The following is a 22,792-nucleotide window of genomic DNA, read 5'->3' as shown; positions in this document are numbered from 1 at the left end:
CTCAGTGGGGAGTCTGCTTCTCCCTCTCCCTCTGCGCCCCCCTCTGCTTGCACTGTCTCGTTCGCTCTCTCTCCCTCTCAGATAAATAAATAAAATCTAAAAAGAAAAAAAAAAGCAAACAATAATACAAATATGTAAATTTGCTAACTTTAAATGTGAATAGAAAATGTGCTCTAATATCCTATTTTAGAGCTCTGGGCATTATCTTCATAAATGGTAAAAATAACTATATCAATAAGGTGATTAAAAAAAAAAGGAAAATCACCAATTTAACAAAACTCCAGGTCACCTGTATCAGCAGGTGCACGTAATCCTGGTCCAAGAGAGGATTTGTTTTCAGACAGACCACCCTTGGGCAGAGGGCTCATTTCAGCGACTTTCAGCCCCTCGGGGGCTGACGAGTGCCAGGCTCGCAGGGGAGCTGCAGAGCTGTTCTTGGGTACATGTTTTGTGCCCTCTCGGGGGTTTCCTCCAGCAGGGAAACAAATTAAATCCATGTAGGTAATTGTTTTGTTTCCAGCATATATTAATATGTCTTAATTTGTCTTAATGATCTGGCCATGGGCTGGTGCCCCTACTTCTATTCCAGGACCCCGAAAGGTTTTGTAATAATGAGATTCTGGGTGGAAATACCGGAAGCAAATTCATCCCCCAAAGCAGCCAGCCAGCTCCTCTCCGCTGGAGTACAGCACCTGTCTTGTAGGACTTTCGAGAGGGCTTTCTCATTCCTCAAATCGACTTCTGTCCTGCACTTCTCCTGGGTAGATCAGAAATGTGTTCAAACCAACCATCGTCCTCTACATGCGACCTCTAGAGTTACCCTTCCACCCCTCCAGTCATCCCCGATCGGGGGCAGAGCTCGCCCCCACGTCCGGGTCCTTGGATTCATAACACGGTGTTGAGGAGAGAGGTGGTGACCGCCGCAGAGGCTGGGAACAGAAGCCAGAAAACAGCCTCATCTTTGAAAACCTCCGTAAGTAACAGGAACATGACTGACTTTCATGTGAAGATAAAATGTCCGTCTGGAAGCCCGACACGCCCTACCTGCCAATCACAGCAAACATGCTGACGATGATTATAATAAAAATGATGATGATATACACACTGCGCAGCGGGCGATGATGGCAGGTGAAGGGGGTCGCCTTCTCTCACGCTCCATACCGGGGTGAGGCTGGGATCCCAACCCAGATTCGACCCCAAAGGCCAAATGCTTAACCACTGTGTCCTGCTGGCTCTCGTCATGTGCTACGAAATTCCAGACCATCACTGCCTCATGCAACTTCCGGGATGATGGAAACGCTACTCCTGCGGTCTGATGTCGTAGCCAGAAGGTACGTGCAGCCAACGAGCGCTTGAAACGTGGCTGCTGTGACTGGGAGTTTTCGCTTGCCTAACACTCATGAATGTCACACGTGGGTACCGGCGGCCAAGCCGGACAGCGCCACCTCTAGATGCACAGCTGCCGAGGAGATTAGAAACAGTACCGACAACACACCTAGTACAGGGCCTAGACCGTGATTGTACTTGCAAGTAGCCCCCGTTATTCCTGCACAAAAGAGTCACCGGAAGGCACTAGCAAGTATTAGCTCATTCGTTCCCTCTCTTTTTTTCCAGAATCCTTCTGTATTCCTTCATCACACCGCCACTAAAGAGATGCTGTAAGAGCATCCATCAGCCCATTTCACATTCTGGTATGACCTCCAACGGCACGGATGACAAACTAGCGAATCCTCATCCTGGCTGAAGAGACTTGCAACCGCCCCCCCAACCCCCAGCCTGTGACAGCTTCCAGCTTGGTGGTCCCCCAGCCCTCGCCCCGGAGCAGACCCAGCTCCCTCCCACTTTTCAGGGACTCATTTCTCTGCCAACTGCCTTCCCTCTGCTCTTGGCTTGTCTACGTTCAAGTCTCTTCCTGGGGCTCCTTCCCTGAGTCACCAGGCTGAACCAGGCTCCTCTGTTTTCCTCACCTGGCACCCTGCTCATACCACATTTCACAAGTTGCATCAATGGGCTCATTATTTGCCAGCTGTCTTTCACACTATAGTGAGCAGCACGGAGGCCAGGAGGCCCAGAAGTCTGCATGGTCACCCATGCACACCTAGTGTCAGCATGGAGGAGGAGGCTGACTTACGTGTGGCGGTAGAATGAGTCACCTAGTTAGAGTTCCCTGCCGCAGGCCCCTCCCTCAGTCTCTGCTCCCTGGATGGCAGAATGTTCCAGAACAGAACCGCAGACTCTGCACCAGTCCCAGGTGCTGCTCTTATGATCTGCGTGATCTTGAATAGTCCTTGGAATTGTCCTCATCTCTGATGATGGAGATAAGGTTTCCCCTACCTTAAGACTTCCTTGGGTTGCTAAGAGGGTTAAATGAACAAGTTCATTTCACAGGGAAAACAAGGCTGGATACCTCACCTCGCAAATCCAGAGCACAGGCACGTCTCTGCTGCCTGATTAATACCCCTGGGATGTAACAGGGAAAGAGAAGAGGCAGACAGGAGGATGCAAAATATATTCCCGGGCACGGCTTGCCCATCACATCTACTTTTCTTAGAGGCATCAATACAAAGAACTCCCTAAAAATAGGTATGTCACCACCTTAGACTATTCTGTGAAGTTAACAAAATAAACCGGTCCTTGCGCAGAACCCACTAAAGGTCACTTTGCAGATTCTTCATTTGATGTTCAAAGTGTGTCAAGAAGAAGCTGGCCGGTCTCCTGGTCTTCAGCCATTCAGGGAGCGGTTTGCAATATTTTTATTATCTTGTTTCAATACCACAGGTCTTGGTGCTATTTATAGTTGGGCCTCACTTTTCAGAAGACCCCAGAGCTTTTATGGGAGGCTTATGATTCAGTAGGAGCATGAAACACACCTTAGAGGATGTGAGGAACTCAGCCATTCTCTTCAAAGTCCATAGGAATGCTTTGACATCGGGATAGCTAACAGTTAGTGAAGCTTCTCTCTCTTTTTATTAACCACAACCTAAGTATTATTGAGCTCTCTTTTTGCTTGTCCTTATCCTGTAAAATTGGTAGCTCAGGATTCTGGATGGAAGCCACTCACATGCTTATCACTTATATGGTGAACTTTACAATCTAGTATCTTACGAAGAGTAAGTCTTTTTTTATAAAGTTTTCCTTTCCAGAATGAATGCATTGTGTGTACTTGCATCTGTATGGCTCAATTCTGATACTGGCTCTGTAGCTTCTGATGCCAACATAGGGACTTTCTAGAAACTTCTGATGATATCAGGAATATCACGACAGAGTATTACTATTTTTCCTATTTCACAGTTGAGGACAAGTTAAGTAACTTGTCAGGGTTTCCCAGCTAGCAAGTGGCAGAGCTGGGATTCAAACCTGGGCAGACTGGTTCCTTGGTCTACTCGCTTCACCACTAGACTCTCCTGCCCCTGTGATTGATACCGACCAACGTTTTTGTTTGACTACATTTTGTCAGGCTTCTGGACCTTCTCCTAAATCATCTGTGTATTTCCCTGCAAAATCATGTAGTTTTCTTAAAAAACTTTCCTAAGTCGGTTTAACCAAACCCAGTATTTGATCACTCTGCATCCCTAATCAGGCCCCCCATTTTCCACCATCCCCCTGGCCTGCCTTCAGCAAGAATCCTACTAGGTTGGTTTAGCCAGAATCCCCCTTTCCTCTGATGGTTTCTCTCAGTGATTTTCCACCCACGGATCCCCCCCTCTCCTGCTCCTTGAGGATCAGTTCTCGCTTGCTGATGCGGTATTCAGAGTTGAGCCCCATCTCTCCCCCCTTCCCCACTGCGGAATCCCTTCGCAGCCGATGGTCCGGGATGATGTCTGCCTTACCACCTTTAACAAGAAATTGAATTTCTTTTTTCTTTTTTTCCCTACCTGTGGTCTCACTGATATGTGGAATTTAAGAAACAAAACAGAGGATCATAGGGGAAGAGAGGAAAAAAATGAAAGAAGATGAAACCAGAGAGGGAGACAAACCATAAGAGACTCTTAATCACAAGAAACAAACTGAGGGTTGCTGGGGGGGGGAGGGGATAACTGGGTGCTGGGCATTAAGGAGGGCAGGTGATGGAATGAGCTCTGGGAATTGCATAAGACTGACGAATCACAGATCTGCACCTCGGAAACCAATACTACATTATATGTTAATTAACTGAATTAAAATTTAAATATGAATAAAACAAAACAAAACAATACTTCCCATTCAGGGTGCTGCTTTGCAGAGCACAGCCCGGGTGGCGGTCACCGCTGTCACTTGCTTCCCCATGCCTAGACAGACACCTGATGAGGGCACACATGTACCCTCCCAACCCCACTCCTCTTCCCCAGAGTGCCACTCGAAGGCTCACTGTCCTCCCTGAGGGATGCCGTGCCGTCTGTTGTTTTCTCCTGCCTGGAGTCCCTGCTCCCTTCATCGGATGGATTCTGATCTTTTCTTGAAAACTCCATCCCAGCGTCCCCTCCACCATCCTCACTCGCACAAGGCACTTATCACTGCCAGAACAGGACTCATATCTTTGTCATGTGTGCCTAGCACAGAGCCTGGGATGTTAAAGATGGAATGAACGAATGAGTGAATGAGTGAATGAATGAAGGAGTGGTATCCCAGGTCCATGCATTGAACACAGAGAAGGTGTATCACAGTCCTTGCATGGTTTTTCACTCCTTTTAAAAAAAGAAACAAAATCAGGCTAATTTACAGTCGAACGGAGCTGTGGGCCGATGGAGTCATGGCATCGGCAGAAACTAAAGCTTGTTCCTGGCTGATTCTTGGGGCTTCACTGTCTCAGAATGAGGCTGAAGCAGGGCCTGTTTCTCTCTTGCCACTTTCCATGTGCTCGCCGTAGTAAGCGGCACGTTCATCGTGGGAGCTCCACTCTTTATCCACTAGGTGCCCCTTTCCTTTTTGCAGAAAAGGCATCGTAGACATCAAATTAATATAATAAGTCCTCCGGCTTCAAGAGCTGTGTCCTAACTCAACGCGAATTTCCCGATGATCTTAGGGACATGCTTAATTCATGAGGGCAAAGCTGCTTAGATCATCTTATTTTCTCGGTTCTCCATGGAGGCTGGGGAAAGTTAAAAAAAGCCCTTCGATTCAGGCAGAGCCCAGTGGTTACAGATGTTGCCTATGAGGCAAGAGTTTCCTTCTTGGTCTGCACAGTTTCGGGCTGCGACCCTGCCTTCCCCAGCATGAAGTTTTAAGTTTACAGGTCACCCGGGAATGACAGTTTTTCTAGAGATAAAACTCCAAAAAACCTACCACTGTTTCCAGAAAAACACGCATACTCCCCCACCCAACCCGTGCCACCACCAGCTGAAGCTGACCTCAAATGCTCTTAGCTCCCTCGGGCGAGAGGTACAACCAAGTGACACGTGTGTCTCCTACCCTTCTACCTTCCTGCCCACGAGGGGACTCGTGGACTCCTGGGCTCCGTGAACAGGTGGGTGGCAGGCACCTCACCAGGAGGCTTTCTCTTTGTCTGTTTTCACACAGTTTGGGTTAAGAAATGTTGAATTCACCTGGTTCAGGGGGCACACGGCACCGTTCTTTCCACTGGAGGACACAGGGTAGCACCCAGGTACCCAGTGGCTGATGAGTAAATGAATACATAGCTTTAAAAAAAAAAAAAATTGCCTTCCCTAGCCCACACGACCCAAATGCGTCACCGCTTCCTGAGAAAACAGGCACCTCCAACAACCTTGACTGACTTCTCCCTTCCTCAGTATCTCTTTGAGGCATTTATACTCATTGCCTGATACGAGGAGTAGCTGTTTGCTCTGTTGGTTTATTTTTGCCACATAATTCCACCTCAACTAACCTGTATCTTGAGAGTTCAAACTAGTCTTGCCTGTCATTTTTTTTTTTAAGATTTTATTTCTTTATTTGACAGAGAGAGATCACAAGTAGGCAGAGAGGCAGGCAGGGGGTGGGGGTGGGGAAGCAGGCTCCTGCTGAGCAGAGAGCCTGATGTGGGGCTTGACCCCAGCACGCCAAGATCATGACCTTAATCCACTGAGCCACCCAGGTGCCCCTCTTGTCTGCCATCTTGACCGGCTGCTGGCTGGCCTCCCGTCATTGCAAACACAAACTTGACTGGCAAACGGCTCTGCCCATCACTTACACGTCGCTTACGACCGCTTTCCGGTGACAGCCTGTGGGGAAGCTGGACAGACCGTCTGGCTTGAAAAACTTAAAACACTCACTATCTGTTCCTTTACAAAGAACGTTTGCAAACCCCTGCTTGCTAAAAGACCAACTGACTAAGCCTCTATAAGACTTAACTTATTTTCTTGGTTAAAAGGCAGCGGAAAACCTCTGGCCTTAGAGTTGAGATCAAGCCCCCTAAATCTGGAAATCCTGATGTCGATGTTTAAGTGACAATAATTTAAAATTTGAAGCAATTTTTTTTTTAAATCTTTGAAGGGTGGAGTCTTACAGTTACCCTTGAAGCTCCCCACAAATGTCAATCCAGTCCCCAGCCAGGGCTCCTACCCAGACAGGAAGGTCCGCAGTAAACAGAATGCAAGTGTTTCCTACCGACGTCTTACGTTTGTCATGTGATTTGTTCAGGAGGCGAAAGCAGTACTAGCACCCTGGGACTCGGGATCTTGGGGTGGGGGGAAAGGAGGGAGCTTCCCTGGCTTGGTCTGGATTTGGAGTGGACTGCTGCTCACTGCTGCGGTTTCTTGAGGGGTCAGCGAGTGTAGAAATCCAGCGTGAAGCGACATAGGAACGGGCAGGAATAAGCATCTTGCTCCCGGGAGGAGCCGCGCCCAAGAGTTGGCACAGACTCAGCACAGCCCAGCCTGGACAGACCCCCAAGTCTTGCGAGTTGGGCGGCTGTGGCCCCCACCCGGCAGGCACTAACGGCACCCATTCCAGTGTGAGTCTCCTGATGGGGTCCCCAAGGCAGACCATCCCTCTGCAGCCCAGAGGAGGGTTTCCTCCAAAGTGGATATTGCTTGATGGTGGTCCTCCCAGGGAGAGGTTGCCCCTGGACCAGGACACGCACTATCACTGTGTGATGGTGAAATCTGTCCTTTTCAAAACCTAGTGTCAGCGTGTAGGGCGAGGGGTGTGGCAATGTCCATCGTCATATGTAGGAAGGACTAGGCTGGCAGTTAAAAAGGGGCAGCCCTCTTAAGACCCTGGACCTCTCAGAAGACCTTTACTGGGGAGCACCTGGTGTAGTTAGGGGAAACTGGTGTTTCCCCTACTTTCACTCCCCAACCTTTCATAAAGCTTTGTTCCAAAGAACAGCCTGGGCTCAGCTATGCTATGAAGAATTATGTTCTCATTCCTGTTTTAGGCTAGAGGGGTACAGGGGGGAGGTCCTCAGGGTCAGAGTGGCAGGTACAGGAGACACCAGGGCAGGGGTGCAGCCCTGCCTGGCAGAGCACTTCTGGCCCAGGTGGTAGGGGCAGAGAGGCTGGAATGGAAGAGATGGGGCCCTCTGCCTCAGCACAGCTGGGGCGCCACCTTGGAAAGATGCTCAAGGAAGCTCTGGAAGCGACCGTTGAGGGGCCGTTGCCTTTCCCACGCTGGTCCTAGGAGGCTCAAGTCATTATCATTGTGTATCAAGGAAAACGTTCCCTGAATTTAAACTCAGTGGATGGTTGAGACCTGGACCAGGATTTTCCAGAGCCACAGTCTACGGGCATCTGCATTTGCCACTTCCCTTGCTACTCCCCTGGTGGTCTGCTACAAATACAGCTTAGAAACCTCAATGTTAACAGTCTGATCATCACACGTGTGTCCCTCAAGATGTTAAATTACAGGAAGGATTCTGTTAGTGCCGACGCTGCCTGCCTCTGAAAATGTCTTGAGATTTTGTCTACTCTGCCTTCTCTTTTTTTTACCCTAACTAAATTCTAGACATTCTGTCATCTTATCCCTACATAATTCCATACTCATCAAAAAGGACATTTTCTCATGTAACTAATGGCCATCATCCCCACTAAGAAAATTTATCAACAATTTCTTGATACCATCTAACACCCAGCCTATATTCAAATTTCCCCGATTAATGCGACATCTTACCCTCTTTGTCACATGAAGAAGCCTCCTTCTGTTTAAAAAAAAAATAGCTATAAAGTACATTTTTATGTCAGCTGAGACTTTGATGGCAGAGGGTTTTTTTCCCCCTCTTTGTTAATTTGTCAAGAGAGTTTCCTTTATGCAGAACCACAGTTTGCTAGGCGCAGGTCTCAATTTTTATTTCTATTTCTAATTTGTGTATGCTAAGGGCATTCGCTTCACTCTCCCCATCTTCCAATATCCATCTTCCTTTGTCCTAGTAGGTACATAAAATAAGTTACTGATCTGCTGGGTTTATGAAGGCATTTGGATGTGAAAAGAGCTCTTCTTGTGTATTTCCATAGGAGTCCTGTGCTCTCCCCTGCTGTCTCCCTCCTGGGCGGGGGAGGGGGGCTGAGGACCCCTGCAGGATTTAGGGGTGGGTGGGGCACCAGGGAAAAGGTGGTGAGGAGCTGCAGGAGCCTGGGAGCACAGGGGGGAGGAGGGGAGGGGGACCCTGCCAGAGGCTCAGCGGGAGGAGCACAGAGCCAAACCCAGCCCACTCCCTTTTTCTTTCTTTCTCTTTTTTATTTGAGAGAAAGAGGGTGCATGTGAGAGAGAGAGAGAGACAGAGAGAGAGCGAGCAAGACCATGAGCATGGGGAGAGACAGAGGGAGAAAAAGACTCCCCACTAAGCAAGGAGCCCAATGTGGGGACTCGATCCCAGGACCCCAAGATCATGACCTGAGCCAAAGGCAGATGCTTAACCCACTGAGCCACCCAGGCACCACCCCCTTTTTTTTTTTCTTAAAAAAGAAAGAAAGAGGGAGAGGGGGAGAAAGAGAAAGAGGGAGGAAGAGAGAAAGAAAATACGAAATCAAACAAACAAAAATAACACACATGTGTTTGCCTTGAAAATGTAAAGAAAGCACAATGAGTTATGTTTCCTTACTACCCTGATCTAACCATCATTAACTGTTTGGTGTGTGTCCCAATGTTTAAAAACGCACATAAATTTTAATAAATTTCGGATTGTACACAGCATCCTGTTGTATAATTTGTTTTTATCTTCCTTATTTATACCGTGTGAGGACATAACCACATGTCATTAAATGTTTCCAAAACAAGGTTTCTAACGGTTGCAGAGAATCCTAACTTGGGGGTAAAACGTACATTTAGATTGTTTATAATTCACCACCATTGTAAAAAATATGCTACATTGAACATTCTTGTACCCAAATCTTTGAACAGATCTCTGACTATTTTCAAGAAATTCTGAGAGGTACAATTACCAAGTGGGGAGAGATCAGGATATGTTCCAAGCTGCACCCCCCCAAAAGTTTGTTCCAGTTAATAATCGACAAGGTATGAATGAGCCTGCTTTCCCGTACCCTTGCCAACACTAGTAATATTATGTTTCCCCTTTAAACTGACAATTTAAATCAGGAACATGGCATCACTGCTCCAGACTGTTTTATTCACGTCCCTTTGGTCAGTGGTTTCGGTCTCTCTCTTACTCCTATTTCTCTGCTGGGGGTTTTGCTAAAGAAAAAAATGTAGAAATGCCCAGACCTGTGCTACCGCCCTAGAAGGCAGCTGGGCTATGTGAGCCGAGAGCTGATGGTTGCAAATTATTCTCCTAGATTATCTGCAAGGCTGAGCCAGCACACAAAACACCCAGACTGCAAAAATACCACCAGTTACTGACTGCCAAGAGTGGTACATATTTCAACATCTGATATTATATGAGCATATTCGTAATGCATTTTTACCTTTTCTTCTAAAACCTGGTTAAATACACAAGTTTTGAATTTGCTGCCTAATTTGGATCAAGTTTCCATACATTCTTCCATAGGCCCAAATTTTATTTATTTGTTTATCTTATCTATCTTTTTACCTTTAAGAGGGAGAAAGTGTGAGCGAGCAGGGGAGGGGCGGAGAGAGACTCTCAAGCAGGCTTCATTCTCAGCGCCTTGGAGTCTGCTGTGGGGCTCAATCCCACGACCCCGAGATCATAACCTGAGTCAAAAGCAAGAACTGGATGCTCAACCAACTCAGACACCCAGGTGCCCCCCGCCCTAGGCCCCAGTTTCAAATGGTATTGGTGAAGTGATTTATGTACCTTGTACAACTGCATGCAAAATATGGTATTGTACGTACAACCGTGAACATTTTTCTTGGGAGAGAGTCCAAAGCTTTCATCAAGTTCTCTAAGGAGCCTAAGAAAAGATTTAGAATCTTGATGTGGAGAAAACGCTCTGGGATTATAAAGCCAAAAGCTACGGGGCCAGGAGAAAATGTAAACAAATGCAGTGGATGGGGTATCAGAGGCTAGGGAGAGGTAGGGGCCATGGGATCCTCCAGTGTATTTGCTTCAACTAAACAGAATAGCCATCTTGGTTGGTCCATGGAGGGACACGGGTCCAGTGTTTCCTGATCTTAATTCTTTTCAGAGGAACCTGGAAATCTGGGTGCTTACATGAAATCTTCCAAATTTTAAATGCTTCTGCTAATTTAAAGTTGAACAGATAAATCATACATGGTCTAAACCACTGGCCTACTGATTTGGCCCCCAGGTTGCAGGGTCTAACAGAGACCAGGTATTTCAAAGCATATTAAATATATACATAAAAATAATGAAATGTTCTTTTCAGGCTTGTAATAAGCCAAGAAGACCAAGACCATTTAAGGACAAAGCTCCCAGGGGATTCTAGTCTGACTGGAGTTTGGCACTTGGGAAGTTCAATAGCCAAATCTATAGCTTTTCAAGTAACTTGGCTGCTGAGTACAGCAGATCCTGATACCCACCCTCCCTTTCCTGAGCCAACGTCCAGAACTCTGCATATATCAGCCCCAGGTCTTTCTAGTGGTAGCAGTGTTTGGGTGGGGAGGGGGGTGTGGATTCTAGAAGAGGACATGCCAAGAATCCTAATTGCATGGTTGTGGAAAACCTTGATTTTTCAACCTGACCAATCAGCGACCATCAGGCCACATTTTACTTCATGGCAGAATTAAGATAAGCACAAGAAACTACAGAAGGCACTACAAAGCTTACCACATTGAGACCGATGACATTTTTGTGAGCCAAATTAATTTCTACCTCCAGAGGGAAGCTTGCTCTTTAAAGGGACCCTGCAACAGAGTGACCTAGAAGGGAAGAAGCATTTCCAAACCAAACTGGGTCACAAGTTCGGATTTTAAAATACTAGGCTTTCAAACTATGGTGCAAACCCATCCTTAACCGTTTCCCACAGCGTGTGGCTGTGAGTTTTCAGGGCAGGCATATGGAGCCGTGGAAGAGGGGTGAGGAAGGCGGAGAGACTCAAGAGCACAGGCTCATAGAGGGCGGGGCGGGGCATGGCGGCAGTTGGGAAACACTGAACTACTCAAAACAACATCAAAACTGACACCCACATTTCGCCTGGGGACACTGGCTGACGTTTCAGTGACCAAACATGTGGGCTTTTTTTTTTTTTTTTTTTTAAATGTCCTGTGCCCTGGGTAGAATTTTATTTATAATATGTTTGAAAATGGCATCTTCTCCCTCAAGACACCACACTGATGGCCAAAGGAAGATTCGAGCTGTCGTGGACAGGGCCCTAGGCAGAGCCATGCCACCCTGTGAGTAATGAAATATTTCCACTCAAGCAAATATACACTTTCCAAGAAAGGAGTATATGTGTGTGCGTGTGATGCTCAGATGCATTTCAATATTTCCCATAATTAGAAAAGAACAACTTAGCAGACATCTCCTTAAATAATCACAGAGAACCATCAGTTTTCTTAAGGTACCTGTAATCATGCTGGATATAATTAATGGCAAAATGATGAGTTTCAGCATCCTCATTAGGAGTTCCCCAGGAAAAGCGAAGTAGAATTTCTCCAGACTAGAGAGCCTGCCATATTCTCGAACCAAGACTCCTATGGTGATCCCTAAGAAAGACAAAGATTGGAAAGGAGAAAAGAAAACCAGCATTGAGTTCTTCTGTATACATCTCTAGGGAAAAATATCCCCTCAACCCCCAACCACATTTTATTGGCAAGAGAAACAGTTTAGGTGCTCTTCCACAATTCTGTAAATGTTAGACTTAAAAAAACAAATCACATTTTAATGAACACAAAGTACCCATTATTCAGTGAGTTTGTAAAAATATTCTTCACATGAAAGTTTTGGTTTTTATTTCTTTTCTCCTCCAATTATATTATTTATAATGACAAAACATCAAAAAATACTATAAGGAAAAGAAATACATCATCTTTGTCAACACAATATAACTATTTTGTTTTTACACACTCCCCTTAGTCTTTGTCTACCTTAGGCATCTTACATTTTATTTTTATTTTTTTATTTTATTTTTTTTTAAAGTAATTTCTAGCCCCAACTTGGGGCTCGAACTCACCACCCTGAGATCAAGACTCAAACATTCTTTCAACTCACCAGCCAGCCAGTGCCCCAGGTGTTTCACATTCTATAGTTTACATATCAGTGTTTAATTTTCTCACTTTCTCATAAATACTCTTTCCATGATACTCTCTGTTTATGCACCTTTTGTGATTTTAATAGCAACGTAAGGTTCCTTTGGTTTGATATATTTACATGTTGTTGAACGACGGTGTGGTCTAAAGCTCTCCATTCTGTGTTGGCTATTTCTAGACGATGACGTGTCCAAATTGGCCTGAAGTTACTGAACCTGAGTGCCTTGGAGACTGAGGCTATAGGGAAGTGTTCGAAATCAAGAAATGTTACACAGTGGACCCCTCAACAATGCTGGGGCTCGGAGCACCAATCCTCACACAGTCAAAATCTGCGTATAACTTCTGTCTCCACAAAAACAAAACTACTAATAGCCTGCTGTTCACTGAGAACCTTACCCAGAACATAAACAGTCAATTAACGTGCATTTTGTATGTTATACGTACTGTGAGCTGGAATCTTATAATAAACTAAGCTAGAGAAAAGAAAATGTTATTAAGAAAGTTGTAAGGAAAAGACATTTACAGTGCCTGACCGCATTTATTGAAAAAAATATCTGTGTGTGCATGGATTCGCACAGGTTAAACCCATGTTGTTCAAGTTTTGAAAGCTTGCTTGCACAAGACATCCACAGGAATTCTTTCTGGGGCTGGTTTTGATAATGACAAATCACAAACTTTTCTTACTTATCCTCTTCCAAATGGTCCCAACATCTAACTGCCTTACTCCTTCTGAGCCCCACACTGATCCTTTGCAACACTGCCCTTTTATATTTTTAAAGATTTTATTTATTTATTAGAGAGAGAGAGAGCATGAGCAGGGAAAGGGGGAGAGAGAGCATCTCAAGGAGACTATGCGCTAAGCATGGAGCCCCATGTGGGGCTCAACCTCATGACCCTGAGATCACTACCCAAGCTGAAACCAAGAGTCAGATGCTTAATTGACTGGGCCACCCAGGCGCCCCCCTTTTATATTTCTTACTTCTATTTTTAAAAAATTATTTATTTCTTTTAACCAATCTCTCCACCTTACCTGGGGCTCAAACTCACAACCCTGAGATCAAGTCACGTGCTCTTTCAAATGAGCAGACAGACGCCCCACTACCCCCCATGTTTTTTAAACCAAGACATAAGATGGGCTGGGATGACTGGCACATCTTTTTTCCTTCATCAGCCTCTGAGGATGACAGGCTAGTGAGAGATAAAACAGTTACAGCAGAAAGACTCAAGGAGGACCTCACTGGGTCTGCTCCCTTACAGACTCAGTCTGTGAAAATTTACAGTGGCTCGGTCACAGTTACGAACTCTAGGGCAACAAAGAGATGTGTGAATTATAATCAATACTAGAGTTTTCATTTAAATTCAGGTGCACTTCCAATGTCTCTTAATAGGGCCAAATAAAGGAATCTCGTCAGTATCTGCATAGTGACCTTATCCTTGGTTTAATTTTATTTTCCTAACTGTTCCATCGTTGTCTTGATCTCTTTATTTTAGGCATGCATTTTAAAGGTATGTCTGATCAGCCATTTTTAATTATTGGAACAAACATTTCTCAAATTGTAGCTAAGACCAAAAAAAAAAAAAAAAAAAAAAAGCTAAATATCAATCCTGCCTGGTTCATATTTCAAAACCTAGGATTAGAGTCCCGCATCGGGCTCCTTGCTCGGCGGGGAGCCTGCTTCTCCCTTTGTCTCTGCCTGCCATTCTGTCTGCCTGTGCTGCTCTCGCTCCCTCTCTCTCTCTGACAAATAAATAAAAATCTTAAAAAAAAAACAAACAAAAAAAACCTCTCTGCCTGCCCCTCTGCCTACTTGTGATCTCTCTCTCTTTAAAAAAAAAAAAAAAAAGATTTTAAAACCTAGGATTAGAGATTCTAGAGTGGTTCAGAACGCCAAGGATTCAAAATATTTTAAGTGAATTTAAAAAGCACGTTGTGGGGCGCCTGGGTGGCTCAGTGGGTTAAGCCGCTGCCTTCGGCTCAGGTCGTGATCTCAGGGTCCTGGGATCGAGTCCCGCATCGGGCTCTCTGCTCAACAGGGAGCCTGCTTCCTCCTCTCTCTCTCTGCCTGCCTCTCTGCCTACTTGTGATCTCTCTCTGTCAAATAAATGAATAAAATCTTAAAAAAAAAAAAAAAAAGCACGTTGTGCTCACTTCCTGCTTAAAAAATGCCTGTGTTCAGCTGTCCTATATGGAACATACCTACTTTATGCTGTAAGGGTACTCGGTTGTGTTCAGTGTTTTGAAAAACCAAACAAACAGACATTCTCTCTCATACTCCTTAGGTTGCTTCAAGTAAATTTTTGGCTTGTATGTCAAAGAAAGCTCTGTGTGCAGAAAGAAAGAAGATGTGTCTGTGCTCAAAAACCCACCACAAAAGCACTCTGTTGAGTAGCAAAAAAACCCCCGAGGGGCTCCAATTTTAGGGTTTTATATTACTAGCAATTAGCTGTGCCTCTAATCATCTCCACCCCAAATAAATGCAGGGAAATTACAAAGAAGCGTACTTGCTGTTTTTCAACCCTGATCCAGATAATGGGTTTTTACGGGAGAGATAAAAGAGTCACCACAAGGAGTATTTTCAAAGCTTTCAGAAGTGACAGCTCCATGAACAGGTTACTCTATTTAGTAATGAAAACCTTCTATCAGCGTGTTCTTGAGGTTGAGTATCACAAATTGTAATCTCTTCTTTTCCCCTTTCCTTTTTCCTTTTCATCCCTCCCTCCCTCCTTTCCTTCCTTCCTTCCTTTTTTCTCCTGAAAAGGAGAAAAATATAAATACCAACCAAGAGCTGGAAAGGCAGTTGAAAGGCTAACCCTGGGCCAGAGATGTCATCCCGGAACCCTCAAGGGTTAAGAAGTGGCTGGCGAAGAACTTCGGCCAGGAGTTACACATTGTAAATATGTGGGTTTTATCCTGGTCTCAAAGCAGTTTGGAAAAATTGGATGCCTGCTAAGAAAAATCAATGGAAGATTTTCCAAGTCCCATGATGAAGTTGGGATTTCCCTGAGCACACAATCCTTCTCTACCCTTTTCCAGGGCCAGATCTTAAGAGCATGGAGCGGTGTTCAAAGTCAAAGGCTGCTGGGAACACAAGCCTGCCTGGAGGTACACAGGTCAGACCCCCCTGGCAGGATCACTCCCAGAACTAGGGAAAGAGAAGAACCTTTCTGAATGACGTAGCTCTCTGGAGGTCTTCAGCAGGGCCAACAAGGAAGCCCGAAGGCAGAATTGCTATGTAGACCTCTGTAGCCCCATCAGTTACCAGCAATTCACTCTTGGGCGGCTTTCTCTCCTGCAGGCAGGAAGAGCCCAAGCCCAAAGGCAGCTTGGGAAGAGCTGTGTGTTAGAACCACCGGTTTGAGTTATGGCTCTGCCATTTATAAGGTTTGTCAACTTGGGCTGTAATTTTAACCTCTCCCATCATCGAGTGGTGGGATTGAAGGTATGGGGCAAAAGGCTTGGATGAGATGCCCTCAAGGTCCATTCTAACGCCCAAGATGCTGTGATAATCTCTGAGCCTTGGTGTCCCCAGCTTTAAAGTGGGCTCCTGTAGGGGGCGCCTGCGTGGCTCAGTCGGTTAAGCGTCTGCCTTCGGCTCAGGTCATTATCAGGGTCCTGGGATTGAGCCCTGCATTGGACTCCCTGCTCAGTGGGGAGCCTGCTCCCCCCACTGCCATTGCCCCTGCGTGTGCTCTCGCTCTCTCAAATAAATAAATAAAATCTTAGAAAAACAAAATAAAATGGGCTCATAGGATCAGTTCATTGGCTCCTAGAGAGCTGGCTGGGCCTCCCCCACTCTTCATGGTTAAGTGTATCAGTGAAACAGGGAAGGAAGACACTAGGGAGGAAAACAATTAAAACCTGGGCTGGAGATTTCTTCAAGTTCATGTTGTCTCAAACAACTGCCAGTCCAGTAGCCCTATCATGGAAGAAATGGGTGATTTTTTTTTTTTTTTAACTCTAAGCTCATAAAAAATTATTGCTCAAGAAATAATTCTAGAGTGGCGCCTGACTTGCTCAGTCAGTGGTGTGTGTGACTTTTGATCTCGCGGTTGTGAGTTCAAGCCCCACAACAGGTGTAGAGATTATTTAAAAATAAAAATCTTAAAAAGAGAGAGAGAGAGAGAATTCTAGAAATCCAGATGAAAGAAAAAGTCATGTAAAATAATTTATACCGACCTATCCTCCCCTCCCCTTCACTTTTCAGGTTCTATGTTTTTACATACATGTTTTTTTGTAGCTATAAAAATTTGTTCTTACATACATGTTTTTTTATAGCTACAAAAATTAATCTGGGGATGGTAGCTGAATTGCATTTATAAAAACAGCACTGTTCCTGTTTTAGGGTATTTTCAGGAAAGAGATTAAAATCTGTGGGTTTTTTTTTTTTTAATCAAAACCCCCGAATGGTTCTCTGATACACAGACTGATTTTGGCTTGATTGAATAAGAACTATTGGCAAGGGAAAAAATATTTTTAATTACCCCAGAACTAGTGATCTAATCATGCCATCTTGCTGGGTACTATATTAGGAGAATTAGCAATATGCCTTCTTGTTCTTTGGGAGCTCAACTAAGATGAACATTGATAAGCAGAAAATAAAAAGCGTAGAATGAATAGTTATTAACAAATGACTATATGTGTACACTGCATAGATTCTAGCCTGTCCTTCCCCTGAAACAGATCTGCTCCCATCTCTCGTGTTCTCCCACCAGTGAGAGCTCTTTACGTGCACTTTGGCTCCAAACAGATGCCTCTGTAAAGCTTTATTTTTAAACCCTTAAAAAATGTACTTACGGCACAAGCAGTATTATCACAGTTCTACCGGAAATAACAAGCTCAAAAATTCACTCCGAACTTCACCAACTCAAATATATGTGAAGAGAAATTGTTTTCACTTTTTTCATATACTATTGCGACTAATCACGATTTAAATAAAAAATTGAAAAAAATAACGTAATGGTTAACAATTATGGAGTACCTACTTTATGTCAGAGTCTGTGCTAAGCATTTCAAAAGAATTATCTCTTGTATATTATCTCTTGTATTTTTAATTCAATTATCCAAGATATAGTGCATTATTAGCTTTTGATATAACATTCAGTGACTCATTAGTTGTGCATAACACCCAGTGCTCATCACATCACATGTCCTCCTTCATGCCCACCCCCCAGTTACTCCGTCCCCGCACTCACCTCCCTTTCTGTAACCCTCAGTGTGTTTCCCGGAGTCCAGAGTTATCTCTTGTAATTTTTTTCTTAAGATTTTATTTATTTATTTGACAGAGAGACAGAGAGAGAGGGAACACATGCAGGGGGAGTGGGAGAGGGAGAAGCAGGCTTCCCCCAGAGCAAGGAGCCTGATGCAGGGCTCGATCCCAGGATCCTGGGATCACGACCTGAGCTGAGGGCAGACACTTAACCGTTGAGCCACCCAGTCACCCCCTCTTGTAATTTTTTAACGGCTGTATAATTATAGGGCGTGGGGGCAGTTTTTCATGGAGATAAAATTCACATGAAATTTATCGTTTTTAAAATGCACAACTCAGGGGTTTTTAGTACCTTCCCAATGTTGTGCAACCATCACCACTATCTAGTTCCAGAGTATTTCCATCACCAATGAAGAAACCCATACTCATTAGCAGCCACTCCCCAACCCTCCCTTGGCCCAGGTCCTGGCAACCACGAATTTGCTTTCTTTTGATCTGTCGATTCTGGACATTTCATATAAATGGAGTCTTATAACATGAGGCTGTGATGATCAGTTAGTCTTCTGTGTCAACCTGGCTAGGCTACAGTACCAGTTAGTCAATAACACACGGATCCAGGTGCGGGGGAGGGTATTCTGTAGATGTGACGAACGTCTCCAATTAGTTCACTTTAACTAAAGGAGATGACCCTTGAGCATCTCAGTGGTCTCATCCTATCAGTTGAAGGCCGAGGAGCAAAAACCAAGGTTTCATGCAGAAGAAGGAATTCTGCCTCAAGACGCCAGCTCCAATGCCCTACCCGAGTTGCCTGCCAGCCCTACAGACTTTGGACTTAACAGAACCTACAACTGTGTGAGCCAATTCCTTAAAATAAATCTCACGTAGATTTATGCACAAGATTCTGTTTCTCTGGAAAATCCTGACTGATATTGGGTCCTGTGTGACTGGATTCATTCACTTTGTATGTTTTCAAAGTTCATCTGTGAATATTGTAAGGGTTTTGTTTGGGTTTTGGTACTTCTCATTTAACCTTATATTACAGGCATTTCCTCATGCTATGTGTCTTCATCTTTTTTAAGACACTAATAACACTACTTTGGATGGACATGTTTCTTGACCACCACCCTGCTGTTAAACATTTTTTTTGTCAAAAGATGGTCAAAAATTGACAATTTTTTGAATGTTATAGACTTTTCCTCACAACCAAATGGGGCAAGCATAAAATCTGATACAAAGGCTTGAGTTTATTGTGCATTTTCAGGTTCAAGGGAAGAAAGTAACTTAAATGCATTCTTTGTAGTATCTAGATTTCAGAAAAACCAAAAACAAGTGCATGTTCATGAAAATCCAACTATATGCCAAGTCCTGTATTGAATGTTAGAGGATCTTAGGGGGAGGAGTTGAAAAAAGAAAACAATTTTGTTATTACTGCAATAATAAATATTTTTCTTCATGGATGGATCTGTCCCCTGGTTGTCCACACTGTTTTGTCTATCTTGATGACTGTTGACACGGAAATCACTCCCTTTGTCTGCTACCTACAATTAAGAATTCAGTCTGGCTCGAGAAAGAAGTTGTTTTGATGATCATCTAACAGGTTTCTGTATATGTCCCTAGCCATTAAAATGTATCATGTCACCTAAAGCAATCTACACATTTAATGCAATCCCTATCAAAATACCATCAATTTTTTTCAAAGAAATGGACAAATAATCCTAAAATTTATATGGAACCAGAAAAGACCCCAAATAGCCAGAGGAATGTTGAAAAAGAAAACCAAAGTTGGCAGCATCACAATTCCAGACTTCAAGTTCTATTTCAAAGCTTTCGTCATCAAGACAATATGGTACCGGTACAAAAACAGACACGTAGATCAAGGGAACAGAATAGACAGCCCAGAAATGGACCCTCAACTCTATGGTCAACTAATCTTTCACAAAGCAGGAAAGAATGTCTAATGAAAAAAAGACAGTCTCTTCAACAAATGGTGTTGGGAAAATTGAACAGCCCCATGCAGGAAAATGAAACTGGACCATTTCCTTACACCACACACAAAGATAGACTCAAAATGGATGAAAGACCTAAATGTAAGACAGGAATCCATTAAAATCCTTGAGGAGAACACAGGCTGCAATCTCTTTTGACCTTAGCCACAGCAACTTCTTCCTAGAAACATCGCTAAAGGCAAGGGAAGCAAGGGCAAAAATGAACTACTGGGACTTCATCAAGATCAAAACCTTTTGTACAGCAAAGGAAACAGTTAACAAAACCAAAAGACAAGTCACAGAATGGGAGAAGATATTCACAAATGACATATCAGATAAAGGGCTAGTATTCAAAATCTATAAAGAACTCATCAAACTCAACACCCAAAGAACAAATAATCCAATCAAGAAATGGGCAGAGGACAGGAACAGATATTTCTACAAAGGAGACAACCAGATGGCCAACAGACACATGAAAAGGTGCTCCATGTCACTCAACTTCAGGGAAATACAAATCAAAACCACAGTGAGATACCATCTCACACCAGTCAGAATGGCTAATATATTAACCAGTCAGGAAACAACAGATGCTGGCGAGGATGTGGAGAAAGGGGAACCCTCCTACACTGTTGGTGGGAATGCAAGCTGGTGCAACCACTCTGGAAAACAGCATGGAGGTTCCTCAAAAAGTTGAAAATAGAGCTACCTTACTGGGTATTTACCCTAAAGATACAAATGTAGTGATATAAAGGGGCACACGCACCTGAATGTTTATAGCAGCAATGTCCACAATAGCCAAACATCTAGGAAAGATCCTAGATGTCCATCAACAGATGAATGGATGAAGAAGATGTGATGTATATATATATAATGAAATACCATGCAGCCATCGAAAGAAATGGAGTCTTGCCATTTGCAATGATGTGGATGGAACTAGAGGGTATTATGCTGAGCGAAATACGTCAGTCAGAAAAAGACAATTATCATATGATCTCCAAGATACGAGAAATTTGAGAGGCAGAGTGGCGGATTGTGGTGGGTAGGGAGGGAAAAACGAAACAAGATGGGACAAGGGAGGGAGACAAACCATAAGAGACTCTTAATCTCAGGACACAAATTGAGGGTTGCCGGGGGTAATGGGGAGGGAGAAGGTGGTGGGGTTATAGACATTGGGGAGCGTATGTGCTATGGTGAGTGCTGTGAAGTGTGTGAACCTCATGATTCACAGACTGGTACGCCTGAAGCAAATAACACATTATATGTTAATATGTAAAAACCAGGAAAAAATGTATCCTGTGATTTGTATGTGCTTGAAAACCTGACTTGCATAATACCAGTCTGGATACAGTCTTTTGTAACCTGCTTTTTCCTTCTGATATTTTTTCACAATGTGTTGTTCATGTTACAAATGTCACGAGGCTTATTCATGTTAATACGGGTAGATCCAGGCTAAGTGCTGTTCAGGTTTCCATTCCACACTCCCTGTTTTGTTTTTGCTTTCTGTATCATTCAGTTCTGCTTTGATTGAATGATCAATTGTTCACTCTATTTATTTTCTAGGTTTGCCCTTTTCTTTCTCTAACTTTGGGAGCTGACTGCTTAGCACAGCAGTCTGTTTCCACATAGGCATGTAAGGGTATACATTTCCTTCCAAATTCTGTGTTTGTGTTCCCCAGGTTATTACATAGTATTTTCACTGTTGTTTAGTTCTAATTGCAATTTCCAATTGCTATGGTGATTTCTTCTTCGAACTGTAAATTCTCTAAACCTATGCTTGTAACTATCCAGATACACGAGGACTTGGGGGCTTGGAATATTCCTTCTTCTTATCTCTGTGATGCATCCTCACTGATTTTCTCGAACCTGCATCAGGTGACCCATCATTCCTTCAGTTGCTCTTACTGGGTATTTCATCCATTCCCTGAGTTTTTCATTCCATTGTCTCTAAGTTTCATCTCTGGAAGTTACTGTCTACTTTCCAGAGGATCCTTCTATTTCCTAGTTTCTATTCATCGGTCTGCCTTTAATCACTTTTCTAAAAGATCTATTTATTTATTTTAGAGACAGAAGTGCCCACCTGTGGGGGCAGGCAGAGGGAGAGAGGATATCAAGCCGACCGACCCCACACCGAGCACAGACATGGGGCTCAATTGAACGACCCTGAGATCATAACCTGAGCCAAAACCAAAAGTCCGATGCTTAACAAACTGCACCACCCAGGCGCCCCACTCTTTACTAATTTTAAACACCCTTCATGTTCTTACGGGTTGTGGTATCATCTCCAATTTTTGGAATATGTATTCTTTTACTTGTAGTGTATATGTTAACTTTTGTCATTTCCTTGTGTGGTCTGTAATTTGTGATTGTAGATTCCTCTTTTGGTTTCCTACTCTGAGAGAGTAGGAAACCCGTTTCTCTTCAGGATTTAGGAATTTCGAGGTCACCAGGACTGTCTTCCTATTAGTTTTTCAGGGGAAAAACTAATGTGGTTACAGTCGCACGTGTAACCAAATGAGCCAGCCAGGTTCTTCCCCTCACCGCGACAAGTTTTTATTTAAATTCAAGTTAGTTAATATAGAGTGTAGTAGTAGTTTCAGGAGTAGAATTTAGTGATTCATCGTACATATAACACCCTATGGTCATCACAACAAGTGTCCTCTTTAACGCTGTCCCCACCCAGCCCACCCCCACCCACCTCCCCTCCAGCAACCCTCAGCTTATTCTGCATAGTGGGAGTCAGCATTCTCTGGTGGTGTAAATTTAGATCACATACCCAGTTAAGTCCCCATTTTAATTTCTCATAGGTGCCCCTCTAACCTGTTACTTGCCGCCATGGGCAGACGGCATGCTTTCTTGAGGTTTTCCTGAGTCACTGGGTAGAATTCTTCTGGTATTCTTTTCAAGGATAGGGCCAAATTTTGAGAGTCCACGCTTTATACAGAGGTCTGATTCGAGCTTCTTCACTCACACAGTCAAACTCACGTTTCTTCCCCATATGGCAGTAAAACCTCTGTCTCCTATCATGAAGGCCTATAATTGGGTCTAGACCTTAGCGTCACAGTTTTTTTCTTTTTACACTTCTGATTTTTAAAAAAAAAAAATATT

The 22,792-nt window shown here is 43.9% G+C and overlaps 1 protein-coding gene across 1 annotated transcript in view; it reads right to left on the bottom strand.

The window, feature by feature from the left end:
* Positions 1 to 22,792, bottom strand: part of SLC1A1 (solute carrier family 1 member 1) — a 76,231-nt gene that overhangs the window by 23,550 nt on the left and 29,889 nt on the right. The window contains exon 2 of the mRNA XM_044265978.1: positions 11,812 to 11,952. Within this exon, the coding sequence (XP_044121913.1) occupies positions 11,812 to 11,952 (141 nt within the window). The remainder of the gene's footprint in view (positions 1 to 11,811; positions 11,953 to 22,792) is intronic.

Source organism: Neovison vison, chromosome 9 (genome assembly GCF_020171115.1).
Source record: "Neovison vison isolate M4711 chromosome 9, ASM_NN_V1, whole genome shotgun sequence".
In the NCBI taxonomy this organism is placed as follows: Eukaryota; Metazoa; Chordata; class Mammalia; order Carnivora; family Mustelidae; genus Neogale; species Neogale vison.
Note: the sequence above shows the minus strand (reverse complement) of the source record. Positions and strands in the feature narration are given on the sequence as shown.